At 38.3% G+C, this 16255-nt stretch overlaps 1 protein-coding gene across 1 annotated transcript; it reads right to left on the bottom strand.

The window, feature by feature from the left end:
• Window positions 1-7485: 7485 nt before the first annotated feature.
• Window positions 7486-14528, bottom strand: RPL38 (ribosomal protein L38). The gene is made up of 5 exons (XM_015890830.3): window positions 14398-14528; window positions 14157-14184; window positions 11935-11995; window positions 9936-10058; window positions 7486-7564 (listed from the first exon to the last, which is right to left on the bottom strand). The coding sequence occupies exons 2-5, from the start codon at window positions 14157-14159 to the stop codon at window positions 7539-7541; spliced, it is 213 nt and encodes a 70-aa protein (XP_015746316.1). The 5' UTR covers window positions 14160-14184; window positions 14398-14528; the 3' UTR covers window positions 7486-7538.
• Between the last annotated feature and the right edge of the window lie 1727 nt (window positions 14529-16255).

The raw sequence follows: 16255 nt of genomic DNA, 5'->3' as shown, positions 1-16255 counted from the left end.
GAGATAGTGCTGCCTTAATGAGGAAAGGGATTTTTTTTCACAATTCTGTCATATTTTCTCCCACTTCAAAGGAGAACTAACTACTAATGTGAAAATATGCTTTTTATGCACGTCTCACTTGTGAAGAGAAACTTCATTGGCATTTAAAGACTTGCTTAAAGCAAATTGTATGTGTGAAAAGCTTTTGCAAAACTTTTATTTGAAAGAGAATATTTAGGAGTGGGGCAAGAGGAAATTAACCAGACAACTTAACAGGCTATTCTTTGTAGGCTTTATGAATCATTGTACCAATGCTCTGTATTTATAGCTTCCAGGATCTTTGGTTAATAGAATGTATAAATCCCAAAGATTTTCCAGCATGATGTCATGACCTCCAGCCTGATGCAATTAATCTTTCACATTTAACTGAAGAGTTCTTTCAAGGGAATGGTAATTACCACACTACTAGAATGCTACGTCCTATGATGCTAGATAAGTGGTCTTTACATGCATAACTGGTGAGATTTATATTCCATTAGATACTTCAGGCTTGTTTAAAAATAATAACAGAACCTGAGATCTTCAGTCTTATTTGCTCTTCATTTTGTATGTTTCTTCCTGATTTAGCATGTTACATTCAGATTGCACAAATCCATTATTGTCTACGGACTAGAATTACAAACCAGTTCAAGCAAGGGTAGAAACCAAGCAAATGAGGAAGTTGTGTAAAAGCCACGATTTTCTCCCATGATCTGTCATTTTCCCTGAACCTAACTATAGCAACCACTGATCCTGCTGATGTGCATGTCAATTCATGTATCTGTAATCTTTTGCAGTCCAGTATGGTCTGACATAAAATGCCACCTATTTCAATGCATCTCTTCAATTTCTACAGAATCCTTTCAGGGCACATGAATATATGAATATAGATAAATACTGACAAACTCTAAAGCTTACATCCATTATACTGTATATATATACTGTATATAAGCTGAACTCTTCTCATAGGAAAATCTCCTCCTTCAGTTAGGAGGAGATAGCAGCAAAATCCCTATTCTTTCTGTAACCTGTTGAAAAATTTGTACTTGGGATTCCTCTGCTGTATCCAAGGCCTTTGTATTTGTGGAAAAGCAAGTCTGAATCAAAGCATGGCTATTTAAAAAAATATGCAGGAAGTGACTTACAAAAACATCTAGCTATAATATTCCTCTTGGTGTTGCATCTCACTTCCATTCTGTCAAAAGCAGATGAATTGTTTCAATATTATCAGTTTGTATTCATTGTTTAAAATCCATTTTAAAAACTATAGTTTAAGAAAACTTCCAAGTATGCAATTATTAATAAACAATGCTATGGGAGCGAATGGGGAATACTATATATGCTTATATGAAAATCAGCTAAAATTACACTCATGAAGTGGTGGGAGAAGAGGCAAAAGTATATAATAGAAATCTGACTTTGTAAGTTATTTTCAAGGCTAGTAATATCCTACTGTCAAATGAAATTAAGAGATTTTCCATTCATCACTGCAAAGCAGCATAATCACATAACAGATCTTCTCACAGTTAGCAGAGGACAATTATTTAATGCAAGTTTATGTCAGCTTCAGCTGTACTAGTAAAGATAAAAAGGAGAGAATTCTGCTATCACAGTCTTTTTTTATAATTAAAACTTTTATTATGATATATAAAAAGACAGTTAAAATACAAATCGAAAAATATAGCAAAGAAAGAAAGAACTCAAAGAAAAAGACAAAAAACTAAAATAGTGAAAATAGATAGAAAGATAAAACAGAAAATGACTTCTGACATCTCTAATACAGATATAGATACAAATTAAAAAAAGGTTAATCTCTTACCACTATGTAATCCAAATTCACATTATTTCTATCAGCACAAACCATCTAATCATTAAATCCCACAATGTAACTTCATTTTTTTCCTACTCAAGCACGTAATCTGAAGGGTTGCTATGAAGAGACAAATTTAGAAACAATATTATCTCTTATTAACGCTGTTAATTTCGCCATTTGAGCCAAGTCCATTAATTTTAATCCATTCTTCCACTGTAGGTATTTGTGAATCCTTCCATCTTTGCGCATATAACAGTCTTGCAGCTGTGATCATACATAAAAGCAAGGTTCCATGTTGTTTCTCCAGTCCTTTCTCCATCAAACCCAATAGGAACAGTTCTGGTTTTTTTTTTTAATGCTCACTTTAAAAATCTTTTGAATAACAATACATATCTGATCCCAATTTTTTTTAGTTTTTTCAGAGGTCCACCAAAGATGATAAAAGGTTCCTTCTCCCTGTGAACATTTCCAGCAAACATTTGTTATACCAGTATACAACTTATCAGGAGTTAAATACCAATGATACATCATTTTATAAAAATTTTGGTTCTCAACGTTTTTAATAGAGATAATAGAAGAGATGAACAAATAAAGGGCTTAAAGATCAAACAAGAGGTTTTTAAATTGAGGGCTTTTGCTGATGACTTAGTTCTGATACTACAGGGCCCTCTGGAATCTGCTGAGTGTCTGATGAAGAAACTGAGGGAATTTGGTAAGATGGGGAAAACTACAATTGTCTCTCATGGGCAGAATCACTGTGATTAAAATGAATGTTTTGCCTAGGATGCTGTTTCTTTTTCAGACTATACCGATTTTGACTACAGACTTGCCGTTTAAACAGTGACAGAGAGATATATCTAAGTTCATTTGGCAAGGCAAAAAACCAAGAATTAAATATAAATTGTTACAAGATGCCAAGGAACGAGGAGGTTTGGGTCTGCCTAATTTAAACCTGTATTTTGATGCTCGTTGCTTGCTTTGGATGAAGGGGTGGATAACCTTGGAGAATAAAGAATTATTACAACTTGAAGGTCATGAATTAAGATTCGGGTGGCATGCCTATGTGTGGTATGATAAAGTTAAAGTAAATAAGGATTTTAAAAACCACTATATTAGGAATGCCTTACTGCGGATCTGGAATAAATATAAGGTAAAACTGTCTCCTAATGTACCTTTGTGGTTGTCACCTCAGGAAGCATTTACTAGAAGAGAAAATGTGGGAGAAATGAAGTGGTTAAAATATAAAGACTTGTTAAATTTCGAGGAGGGTGAACCAAGTTTCAAAACAGAACAGTTAGAAGGTTTTATATGTCATTGGTTTACTCATATGCAACTGTTTGAACGTTTTAAGCTGGACAAAAAGAATTATAGATTTGCTAATGAAACTTCTTATTTTGAGACTCAACTTTGTACAAATGATGAACATGTTATTGCTAAAATGTATAAGATGTTGTTACAGATGAATCTAGAAGATGAACAAGTCAAGGAATATATGGTTAAGTGGGCTAAAAACTTTGGATATAATATCATGCTGGAACAATGGGAAAATATGTGGAACACAGGTTTGAAATTTACGTTGAATTATAATTTAAAAGAAAAATTGCTATCCCGGTCTTTTGCAAGTAAACAAGATAGGAGAGAAATGGTTCTCAAGGATGTGACTCAAAATGGTGCTTAATTTAAAAACAGTGTTTAGAGGAAATAGTAATTGAAGTCCATGTTTAACAACTCTTAAAAGACACAAGACTTTTCAGTGGGGGAAAGTGGTTTTAGTAACATCAACCTAATATGGTTAGGTAATATGCCACCATCTTTGTATCTAGTATGGCTTTAACTTGTGACCTGTTGGGTCATCGTTTCAGAGATCTTTCTTTACCTAAACAGAATGACCAAGGGCAAAATAGCAGTGGGAGTGTGAGCGACTTATGACTTGCTGCTGGCTTCCCCATTGACTTTGCTTGTGGGAAGCTGGCAGAGAGCATCAGAAATCTTCCTTCCTTCCTTCCTTCCTTCCTTCCTTCCTTCCTTCCTTCCTTCCTTCCTTCCTTCCTTCCTTCCTTCCTTCCTTCCTTCCTTCCTTCCTTCCTTCCTCCCTCCCTCCCTCCCTCCCTCCCTCCCTCCCTCCCCACATACAACATAGGCATGCACTGTTTGCCCTCCCCTCATGAGATCCCTGGTGAAGCCGCCGCCTCCTCCTCCTCCTCCTCAACTGACCCACAGAACTGCCTGACACTTTGCTGGGGGGGAGGTGGAAGAAAGGGAGCCACAGACCATGAGGAAAACTGCACCCCCGCTCCCCATTCCGGCATGTCCCCAAGGGCCCCCTTCCTTGAAGGAGGAAGAGCGCTCACCTGTCGACCATGGCACCACCCAGCCAGACCTACCTTGCCAGCAGGAATCCAAGTTGCTCCCTCATCCTTCCCTCAACATCCACTGGTGTTAAGAGATTTCAAATTTCTGCCTTGTTTCCAAAGTAGCCAATTGTCTCTTGGGCCTTGCTGCCAGCCAATTGGGTGCAGGGGACAGAGGGAGGCAGGAAAGAGGTCAGAGATATGTCCATGACAATCATATGACCTGGGCTGACTGTGGCAGCACTGTAGTGCTGCAGTGCTGAAACAGCCAGAGATTTCAATCCCATGGGAGTAATGGGTCCTGGATTTTGGATGCATTGTGTAAGTTAGCCCATTTGAGGTACCTTAGTTCAAAAATTGTTGCCCAATGATGCACTGTTTCGCCCAGTTGAAGGTTACAGACGTGAGAGTTTTAGTAGTATATCGATTAATCTCACAAAACTTGCACTAGGGGCCTTTTATTAATGGAATAGTTGCAGTAATAGTTGTAATACTGATTGTATAACTGTAATTCTGAGGCATGGGATTTTTATTCTTTTCCCTTTAGGATAATGAACCATCAAATAACATTTTATCTTTAATATATTGGAAGTTATTATACAGTAATTCACAAAAGAGAAGCTGTGTATTTTGTTGTTGTAAAAAACAAAGCCTTATTTGTTCATACTAGTATGAAAAAGTATGTTTTTGACTCTGGTTTAATTGGGTTCTCTTTATCTAGTTTTAGGACTCGTGTGGAGACAGATCACATTTTTAGGTCATATTTATGCAGAACTATTGAAAATTCAAAAGGGTTGACAAACTTTTAAGCATCACTGTATTTTCTGCAGCAGAAGTTACCAAGAAAAACTTTGTAAGGTATGACTCTGTTGGCGTTATTTCAAAAATAGCACCTTTATCATACTTAGATACCACCATATTCTAATCAGAATACTGCTCAGCTAGTAGGCCTAAGCCTATACTTTTATAATTAATCTACTGGAGAACTGATATTCAAGAATGGAAAGACATAGGAGGCAATTATTAGTACTTACTACATTTATATCTTGCCTCTCCTCTGAAACCATAGGGGTGTGTGTGTGTGTGTGTGTGAGAGAGAGAGAGAGAGAGAGAGAGAGAGTGTCATCTCTTATTTTATCCCCACAACTCCCCTGTCAGATAAATTAGGCTAAGAGCAAGCAATTTACCAGTCAATCGTGAACTCCATAGTTGAGTGGGAACTTGAATCTGGCCATCCCAGTTGAATACCTTAACCATTTCACTAGACAGGTACAAAACCACTCTAGGGTTACATATTAGAATTACAATTTGAGGGACACTACTAGAGCAGCACACTCTCCATGAAAATCTTATCATCCACATCAGTGCTGAATGGCCAGTGTACTAAGGTTTGTTTTATGAAGTCTTTTGCATCTTGACATGAATATTTATAATCTTTTAGATAACACATTAAATTATACTTGTACATTGCTGAGAGTGGTATGTTTGTAATGGTCTAGAAATCTAAATACAGTGGTACCTCGGGTCATGAACTTAATTCGTTCCGCGACTCTGGTTGCGACCCAAATTGGTCGCGACCCGAATCAAATTTTCCCATAAGGTTCAATGTAAATACGGTTAATCCGTTCTGACCCCTACGAATTTGGTCGCCAACCAATTTTGGTTGCCAACCGAATCAAATTTTCCCATAAGGTTTAATGTAAATACGGTTAATCTGTTCTGAACCATATGTATTTTTTTTAAACCACAAAAATATGACACAAAGTACAGTACAGTACACTATGGAGAGAGAGAACGCTAACCTTGCTTGAGGCGTGGAGGACAGGAAGGCGAGTGGGGAGGCGGTTATTGTTTGGAGGGAGAGTCCCCCTCCCTACAGGAAGCCATGACCACGTGTCACGGCAGGGAAAATGGCCACGGATCCTGTTCGTCACCTGATGTGGAGTTCGCGAACGGAAGCAAAAATTTGCGAACGGTGCTGTTCGTGACCCGAATTGGTCGTGAACAGAAGCATTCGTGACCCGAGGTACCACTGTATATTCAAACAGCATTTTACATATTTTCCTAAATTCCACTTTAAGTTTTATTTTTGTAATCCAAAAAGTTTGAAAGCCTTGTTTTGGAAAAAAATTCGTATGAAACCAAATGAGTCTTAACCACTGACCTGGTAATTACTGGCAAGCAGGATTTCCATGGACATTTCAAAGAGAAGGATCTTAAAACCTCACTGGTAAACTATAAAGACTGAAAAGTTCCATCTCAGTGGAAGAGTTTTTCGGACAGCCAATTAATTAAACAGGCAAACAATGATGTTCTGCCTGTCACATGTTCTTGCTCTGCAACTGACTCCACTGAGTTTACCTTTATTTTCCTTTTGGGCAAGTAGACACACTTTGAAATACAGCGTTACTATTTTTATTTTCTGCCTCTGGGCTCTATGAGAGCCAAGAAACATTCTTAGAAATGAAAATGCTAGGGGCATGTGCTCCATAGCATGCCAGTTTTCCATTTTAAAGGATCTGAAAAACCCTTGTACAGCAAGAAGTCTGACAGCTTCAAGAGAATTGTAGGCACATTGGCGCCTATGGGCATTACAGTATATCCTAAAATGCATATAAAGATTATTAGAAGATGTAGAACTCCTGTTTGCCAATGATGACCAGATCAGTAGTCAGAATCAAGACTCAGCTATGGGAAGAAGAAAGCTGGCGGTGGTTGATGGAAATATACTCTTTATATGCTGAAGACCATCCTCTGAATTATTCATGAACATCTTCTAGAGCTAACAAAGGGCTTTCAAAACAAGGTCTTGAATGAAGTAATACCCCTCAGCAGGTTTCATGCTTTTATATTGACAGTTCTGATTATTATTATATTCCACCATGTTTCAGCTTGATTTTTGTGACATAGACATGACTCCTGACCTTTGTCTGTTAGAACAGCCTCCCCAGCCTGGCCTCCTCAGATGCACTGGGTTAAAATTCCCAATATGTCTGAACAGTGCTTGGCTGGGGAAGCTACTTTTGGGAGTCCCAAGACAACTTGCATCTTATCCCAGTATTCAGGAATTGTATTTGCAAGAGATCTGTATCTCAAGTCCATCAGAACTGTAACTATCCTAGACAGCAACTGCAGGTTGGATCTGAACATGGTGCTATCCAAATCAATCCTATTTCAAAATTAAGAACAGACGCTCTTCTCTATGCTTATTGATTTCATAATGTGGAATGTCAATGTTTGCTAGGCTAGTTCTAATGTTTCCTGTCCAAGCTACTTGCAGAAAAAGATGACAGTGAGAAGAGAGAAAGTTCATTCCTTTATTACAATCCACAGGGCAAATTGCAAGGATGACAGATTCACTTCAGTTCTTTTACTGCCAAACCTAGAGAGAAAGGAGAAACAGATACTGAAAAACAGCAAAGAGACAATATTCTCACTATTTCTCCTTGTAAAACTATCACATTTTTAACCATTTTCCCAAACACAAGCTGCCTAACCTTAGTAAGGAGACCTCCGTGAGCGAGCATAAGAGCATAATTTGCACTCTCATAACTTGAGAAGCAAGTAGCCTGAAAAGTCATAGTTTTTAATTGGTGGCTTGATATGTCACTGAACATCCAAAGTATCTATGTGGTTCTTCAAATTGACATCTCTTTATTCTATCCAGCAGATATGTTGGATTTGATGGCCTAAATGCAGCCTTCCAGCTCTATAATATTCCTGCTACACAAGTGACATTTAGACACAAGGCTTTTAAAGCTTGGCTTATTAGGCTGACATTTCTATCGTATCTGCTACAAAATTCAAAACTCTCCCATCTGCCACTTCCCTATGTGGATATTTATTACACTGCTTTTCAGTCATTTTTCTCTAAATCTGTTTTGGACTCCCCCCCCCCACTCTGTTGTAAATTCTGAAACAAATACCAAATACTGATGTTCATACAAAATATGTATCATTTAACTGGATGCATCTACTAAAACCTACTGCTTTCTGGGATCAATTTCATTTCTTTCAGTCACCCTCTATTTTTAACATGAACTAATCACTGATTTTTTTTGTTTTCATTAAATCTGAATTATTTCTTAAAAATGGACTTTCACTTTGGTATTAACAAGAAAAAAAACCTGTATTTAAGCAAACAGCACAGTAATTTGATCACAATGCAAAAGGATTTAACTAATTAAGTCCCACTAGCTTTAAAAGCATATACTATACTTACTGACTGAAACCAATGGAAATTAAACTTCCTTAACTGTAGTTTTTCTTCTCAGGGAAAAAAACACTATCCTTCTAACAAGTAATTAATTATTAATTCTACAGTATCAAGTAACTCCAGCCAGTTTACAATTTTTAGATAAGATTTTGATGTGCGCAACAGTCTTTCAACTCTACTTATATACACAAATTATCAGGATCAATTTTAAATCAGTTTTAGGTCCATAGTTTGGTTCTCGTTGGATGAAGAAAATGGTCTCTCAGTGTATCAGCCACTAGTGAATGGCTAAACATTCATTTTATTCATGTCATCTAACAGCTCCATAAAACTGTTGGAAGAAGCCATCCTAGAATTTTCAGTTTGTGTCAATGTACAGATAACATCCAATGTGATTCCTTTACAGCCTCTTTAGAATTAGATGGAGAGATCCAGAACTGATGCCTGGATATGAGCAAACCACTAAAGATTAACTCAGCTATGACAGAGGCATCCTTATTTAGTAGTGCTGACTTAGGAGTAACAATTCAATCAATGCTGGATAAAATAGCAAATGTAGGTTCACAGCTCAGCAGTTTCTCTGCACTCAGCTTTGACCTCAAATATAAACTGTAATTGGGAATGCTTTCACCCAGCTTAGGTCATTGGAGAGAGAAAACTTGGTCAGGACAACTGATGCCTTAGTTACTCCACATCTGGAGTACTGCAATAAGCTGAAAAGTATTTGGAAATAACAATTATTTAGAATGCTACTGCCAGATTCTTAAGAGAAATTCCATTTAGGAAAAAAGTGACTACTTTATCTAAATGTTTCAACTGTTTCTGGGACCAATTCAAAGTGTTAGTGATGATGTTTAAAGTTTATTATCAATTGAAACTAAAATATCTAAAGGGCTGTTTTTTCTACCCATCTACAGAGATGACTATGACCACTTTTCTGGCTTTGACTTTCCACTTTTTGAAAAGCCACCATTTAGTTGACATCAGAGGGAGAAACTTTTAGTAGTTCTGCCAGGCTGTGGAATTCCATATCAAGGTGGCTCCCACTTTCTTATGATCTTCTAATGAGAAGTTAGGGGGGCTCCCCATTTTTTTTGATTTCTTAAAACAAATGGATCACATATCTACATCCTTAAGCACATAAGGTTAACTCTCCATACCAGGCAGCTTGATTTTATTTCCTAATATAATATTTACTTTCAGGAAGCAACTGGAGAAATAGCCTGTAATCACTATTTTTTAAAACTTGCCCAGTCCCCAAACATTCAGGGTTTCCCCACATGCAATATATAATAATTAAGTGATTTTATATTTATATTTTGCTTTTTCTCCAGAAGTTGAGCATTCTACATAGCACCCTGTGAGATAGGATTGGCTGAGAGAGTGACCAATGAGAATACCCATCATCTTATGACAGAACAAATAGATAAAACATATACCTAAAAACCCCCAGTAAGAATCAACTGGCTAAAATGTGGGACTATTTGTTTACTATCAATTTTCACACATATTCCATAATTCCACATGATTCAGTTACCTGGTGGCAGAGACTGCTTCAGTTTTTCAGCCTTCTCCTTATCTGTGATGACCAATGTATACAGATACCGGCTACAACGCACCTTGAACTTTACATTATCTTTATTCTTCTTGATCTTAACAGCTACAGCATAAAAATATTGGGGTTAGCATTATACATTGATTATAGTAAGGAACAAACTGCCTAGTAAGAAACAGAATTTAGTGTAACTTTGAGACAGAACATTTTATTACATCCATTTTATCCCATGCTGACAATGACATTTGTGAAGTAGAACTAAGCTGTCATGCCTTTTTGAAAATGTTTTCCCTTAAATACTTTCCCGGAAGAAGCTTGAAGCTAACGCTTGTTAAAGACACATACATATCAAAAGTATATAAAAGCAAGCCAAAATTCAGTTTCTGTTACCTATAATGTGATATCAGCTTGATCTAAGACCTATTAGTAGATTCTATACCCAATAAATATACGCTATCTTTAAGGAACATATTGAGGCAACATACACTATCTTAGAAAAAAAAAGTGAAACCTTAGGACAATCAGCTCTCTTAAGAGGGTAAGCCAAACTAGCTGCTCCAGGAATATAACACATTGGGAGATTGCAAAGAACCCCAGTGTGATGGCAAAGGATTTGCGGGCCATTTTTGCATTGTCTGATGAATGTATTCATGAGTCTTCCCTAAGGAACTATCCAATAGATTATTGTAATAATGATCTGTGGGCAGATGAGATAAAAGTGGAACTTTGGGGAATTAATTAGAAATGTTGTGTTTGGAGAAGAAAAACCACTGCATTCCCAAACGATTCTCATCCCAATCAGCATATCAATTGCAATATCATGATTTGGAGCTGCTCTGTACTCTCAGGATCAAGAGGGAACAATGGAGTCTGTACTGCACTGAGAAATTCTACAGGAGTCTATCAGCATATCTGCCTATAAACTGAAACTTAAATGAATGTGGTCATGCAGCACAGCAATGATCCTAAACACACAAGCACATCTACAACAGAATGGGTGAAGCAGAAGAAAATCTGCACTCTGGAACAGCCAAATCAAAGTCCTGATTTTAACTCAAATGGAATGTGACATGACCTAAAGCCAGCAGTTCATGCACAACAGTCTCAAAACATCAGAGTTGATACAGCTGTATAAAGAGGAAGTGGCCAAAATACCTCCAAGCTAATGCACAGGATTAACAGGTACAGGAAGCACTTGGCTGAAATCACTGCTGCTACAGGAGGCATCACCAGTTACTATGTAAAGCTTCACATATTTTTCCAACATGTGTTCAATAAGATGTGACACAGTACACTGCTTTCTGTATTGTCTGTTTAACTACAATCTCTTTATCTATTGATAGGAATTAGATGAAGTTCAGATCACATGGTAGGTTACAGTACTGCGGGATTATAGTACATTCCTAAACTTCAAAACCATTAAACAGAAGAGGCTTGGGTTCTACCATAAAATAATTTCTAATCCTTTTCTAAGATTAAACATGCATGAAAATATGTTTAATGGCAATTTTTTAGCTGATTACAATGTCCTGGAAAGTTGCTGCGGCTAAGTAATGCCATTACAAAGCTCTATGGTTTTAAACTGTGGTATGCTAAATGATGCCAATTAAAATTGTTTTGGAAAATGCTAGACTACCAGTTTCACTATTAAGCTTCCAATCATTTACTTACTTAATAACGCTGTTTTATATATGAGAAAATATTCAGAGACATCACTTAAAAGTATCAGCAAAAAAGAGCTATTGGCTTTAAAACATGGATAGAGGGGAACAGAATGTATGACTAGGATATGGCTCTCTAAATACAGTATTTGAACAAGACCTGGGTTTCTATAGAATATTTTTAAAAAGTTGACAGTGCTCATATTTAATAAAGAATACCACTCTAACATAACAACTGATATTACATTTTCAGCATCATCTAAAATACAAGACTAAATCATGCACCCGAAACAAAGCAAAGAGCACAAACTGGTACTCACATTTTGCATCCTTCCTCCTGGCAGTCAACAGAAAATCTTTGATCTCTTCGATTTTTCGAGGCTGTAATAAATAAAAAAATCAACATAAGTTTGACATCTGATGCAATGTAGAAATATATATTTAATTCCTACTCCTGCAGTCCACACAACTTTTCCTTTGCTGCCATGCCTTTTTATCAAATAGAAAATTGTAAACTTTATGAACTCATTTTCAGCAACAGGTACAGTGTGAGATTGTGGGGAGGCTGATAAGGTAATGGAATGAATGTTAAACAACCATAAATAGTAGCTTAGTCCAGGAGGCAAGAAATCTGGAAAGAAACTATCCAAAATATTCTGAGGGACTCCATCTTGACTCATCTCTATGAGCTTACTAATAAATGAGGGTTGGAAATTCCTCTAGCAGTTTCCATATTTACTCTTAATATTAAAGACATCTTACTGCTGTCTATGTAATTCTTGCTCTCTTGCTCTTGCCTAGCTGTGTGGGGACTGACATACTGCAAAAGCGAATTACTTGGCTCTCCAGATCTTGCTCACCTGTAACTTCCAGAAATCCTATGCTGTCAAGCCTACCTCCGAATCCCTTTCCTCCTGAAGGGAACACAGGGGGATTGACTGGATGAATGCTGCTGCTTGGAGCAATCCTGGCAGCTTTCCAATAAAAATGTCCATCATAAACTGTTCCTGAGGCAAGGGCTGCTTGTGAGAAAACCGGGCTATGACAACTTTGTGAAGGTATCTCGAGCACCTTCAAATAGTAGTGCCAAAACCCCCAGTCCATTCCTATCCCTTCCCAAGGAAAGGACTGGCTGGGATCACACCTGACTTGGTACATTTGTAGAAACTGCCACAAATTCCTTCAAGCTATAGTTCTAACCCTCTCCTGTTGTTCCAGAATTGGAAAGGCTGATGGAGTGACAGGCTTTTGTTACAGTTCTATACAGCTAAGACTTTCTAAATACCTTAATCAAACAACTTCCAAAGTAATCCCAACCTTTCACCTAACTTGGGGCAGGTAAAGTGATGGAGATCAATCTGAAATTGCTGAAATCATTGCCATCTCCGTTTGCAATTTTGAAACTGGGAAGGAGGCTGCCTACTCATTGTGCTGAAGACAAAGTGGAACAAACTCACCAAAATAAATATTCTGTCCTATTCTGAAACCTCTGGCAACAACAGGCATATGCATCTACATATCTAGCTATATAGTTTCATTTCAATGAGTATTCCAGCCTTAACAGCTGTGTCAGTCTTACTATTTTCTCAACTGGTGGTATGTGTATTGTAGAGGCACAAAGGAAGGCTGTTATCTTACCATGCTTTTTCCAGTCCCTGCAAAGCTCTCAATCTAAAGCAGCATGTTTCAAAGAAGCTAGTATCTTCACTGCCTTTCCCAATACCAAACTCTGTATGTGTGTCTTTTTCCAGCTTCTTCTCCCCCGGCACTAGCACCTTTCACATACTTCCCTTACAGCAAACGGGGATGGTATGACTCCTTCCAGACTATGTTCTTAATTTATGGGTGTACCATCTCTATGGCTAGTATAGGCTTAATTTGGTGCTGCCTGCCTTGAAAATCACAACCACTGTGAGAAAGAATAATCTACTGTTTTGCAGGGCTCTCAAAAGGTGGCATCACATAGCTGACCCTCTCTGGGCTCAGATACTACAGTAAGAGCCTCAGGCCTGGTTACCATGTTGACGGGAGGCCTCCAGGAAATATTACAGCTACAGGCTAGATTAGTAAATTGAAAAAATATCCTGGAAGAAGACAGTGGCAAACCATTTCCATGATGTGACTAAGGTAATCACATGGTGCTGCTAAGAATCAAGCTACATCTGAGGGAGGCATCAACTTTTTTATTTGCTTTCCATTGCCACTCTCCTAGAATTGCAGCCCTAGAATGTCCCCAAGTTTTGCCCCATCTTTCATTTTATTTCTCTTCCCACTTTATTTCCTTTCAACATATTAAATTTAACTCGCTGTAAAAAAATAAATAAAACTATGCCTTACTTCAGTGTTTAAAACCTGAAAACTAAGTACAAGAGCAGAACGCATTTAAGCATTAGTATGAATAATGTTAGCTGTTATTATTAAACATCAAAAGGCCCTCCGTGGGAAAAGGCTTTTTCTTTGCATCTTTTTCCAGCCGGCTTCACTCTCTTTAACTCTTGGCATATTCAAAAGAACAACTGATTCAGGAGCAACCGCCACTTACCATGGCGACGGCTTCTGGCCGCAACTGCCTGCAGAACAGAAATCAAAATGTCAGAATTAGCAAGTAATCGCCGGAATAGGGGCCTCAATCGCCGACTTGTTTTTCTCCCGCCCCACTTTTCCGCACTCCCCAAACTTGCACAATCACACTCTCGGCACCCTACTGCTCCTCCTCCACCCTCTTTCCAGCTGCCCCCAACCAGATGCGCCACGGATGCCACCAGATTGGAACCGCTTCTTACCGTACGCTCGAAGTAGCACCACCACCACCACCACCCGAGAGAAAAGAACAATCACTTCCGCATCCGGGAAATTAAACCCTGCTTGGAACTTGAGCTACGGAGGCTGAGGAAGGTCATAATAATAAGGGAAAACTAGCTCAAGCCCGGCGATGTTGGAGCTTGTAAGCGTATTGTAGCCGGGTGTCGTAAGCATTGTAAGTGCCAGATCAATCGTGCGTGCCAAATCAATCGTGCGTGCATGTACAACTAGAGGCATCTTTGGTTACGTGTGAATTGTTCTTACGTGCGAATGTAGCATAAGATGCACACACGATTAACGGCAGCAGCGCATACAATTTCCAGCAGCAAGGATTACGAAAAGCAACCACCACTATGAAGATAAAAACAGGTTTTCTTTGCCTTATTCAATCAGAACCAAAACAGAAACCATGCCTGAAGTAGCCCTTATACTAAAAAAGAGCAAAACGTTACGTGCTCTGCAGTAATTGAGGACTCTCTGACACAGTGAGACATATTTCTCTATAGCTTCAGAGCAATCTTCAGAGGAGCAGCTGAGGGAATCAGCAAGCATAGAAAATAGGGAGCAACACAGTCTTAAATGTATTGTAGGAAGCTTATATAATACACTGTAGAAAAACAGTTTCCCAAAGTAGTTTGTACCTATTCTGAAAGAATGACAAAATAGCAGGTGGGATGTTATGCTGTCCTATGGTAGAAAAATCAGGTAGGCGGAAGGGTTTCTAAAAGGCAGGGTCAGACGGAAGAGTTGAAGGAGAGGTTAGGATGGATCATTACTGAAAGAGCATGGGAACCTGTGGTGAACAGAAGAGAACGGTACAGGGGACATAGGAATAGGACTGAACACCCAGTAAGGAATCTAGTTTGAGAAGTGAGAGTGTTTGGGACGATGATTTGGCCTGATAAGACTCTTATAAATCTGCACATCCTGCATAATATTTTGTTATCTTCCATCCACTGCTTTTTGTAGAGTGGCAAAATACAAAGGATTTCAAATGTATTCTGAGTGGGATAAAACTGGCTGAAGTCCTTGAGCAGAGAAGAGACTGCCAAGGTAACATTTAAGGACAATGGGAGCTGTACATGAAGAACTAAAACATTAGAATTGCTTATGGAAGAACACTGGGTTCTTGTACGTGTGCTGATTTTCAGAACTGGATTGATTCCCAGTGGCAAATAGGTTCTGGGGGGATATAGTATGAATATTACTTGTCTGAAAAAGGGACTTTTTTGGGGGTGGGGGGGGGAGAAAGGTTCTAGAAGAAAGCAAACCAGAGGCTTCACCCTAGAGATGAAGGAGGGAAAAGTATTGTCCCCAACACCTATCCAGGCATGAGAATGCAAGACTTTTCTTCTCCAGCCCAAGCATACTTCCATATAATCCAGCATTCCCTTTTGTTTGTCCTACTATAGAATATAACTGAATAAAATAGACTGTTGCTAATATAATGCCTGAGTGCATTTAACCTTTTTCTTTTCTTTCTGAACTGTTATTGACTGACAACTTATAAAAGCTGCATAGAGACTAGAGAAATCAAACCTCTTACCCTAAAGTTACCTTTGCACAGAACCCACACAAGTTATGATGAACATCAACCAAAGACCTGCAAAGAAGTAAGTTTATAAAAATGTGGATGGAGGGTGGATGAAATCAGATACTGCCTATTGTTGTGGTTGTTCCAGCCCCTGCCCCCAACACTGTGTTAGATTAACAGAGCTTAGCAATGTACATTGTTGTTACAGAATAGGAATGTTACTTCTGAGAAGAATTTCACCCACCTCCATTCCTGCTGTCCTTCTAACAGTCTACTCAGAAAGAAGGGCCATGGCATTATACCAA

The sequence above is a fragment of the Python bivittatus genome, unplaced genomic scaffold (assembly GCF_059951505.1).
Source record: "Python bivittatus isolate LINGU-HERP-01145 unplaced genomic scaffold, Pbiv_v1 ctg000220_np1212, whole genome shotgun sequence".
Lineage (NCBI taxonomy): Eukaryota > Metazoa > Chordata > Lepidosauria > Squamata > Pythonidae > Python > Python bivittatus.
The sequence above is the reverse complement of the archived record's forward strand: the minus strand, read 5'-3'. Positions and strand labels throughout refer to the sequence as shown.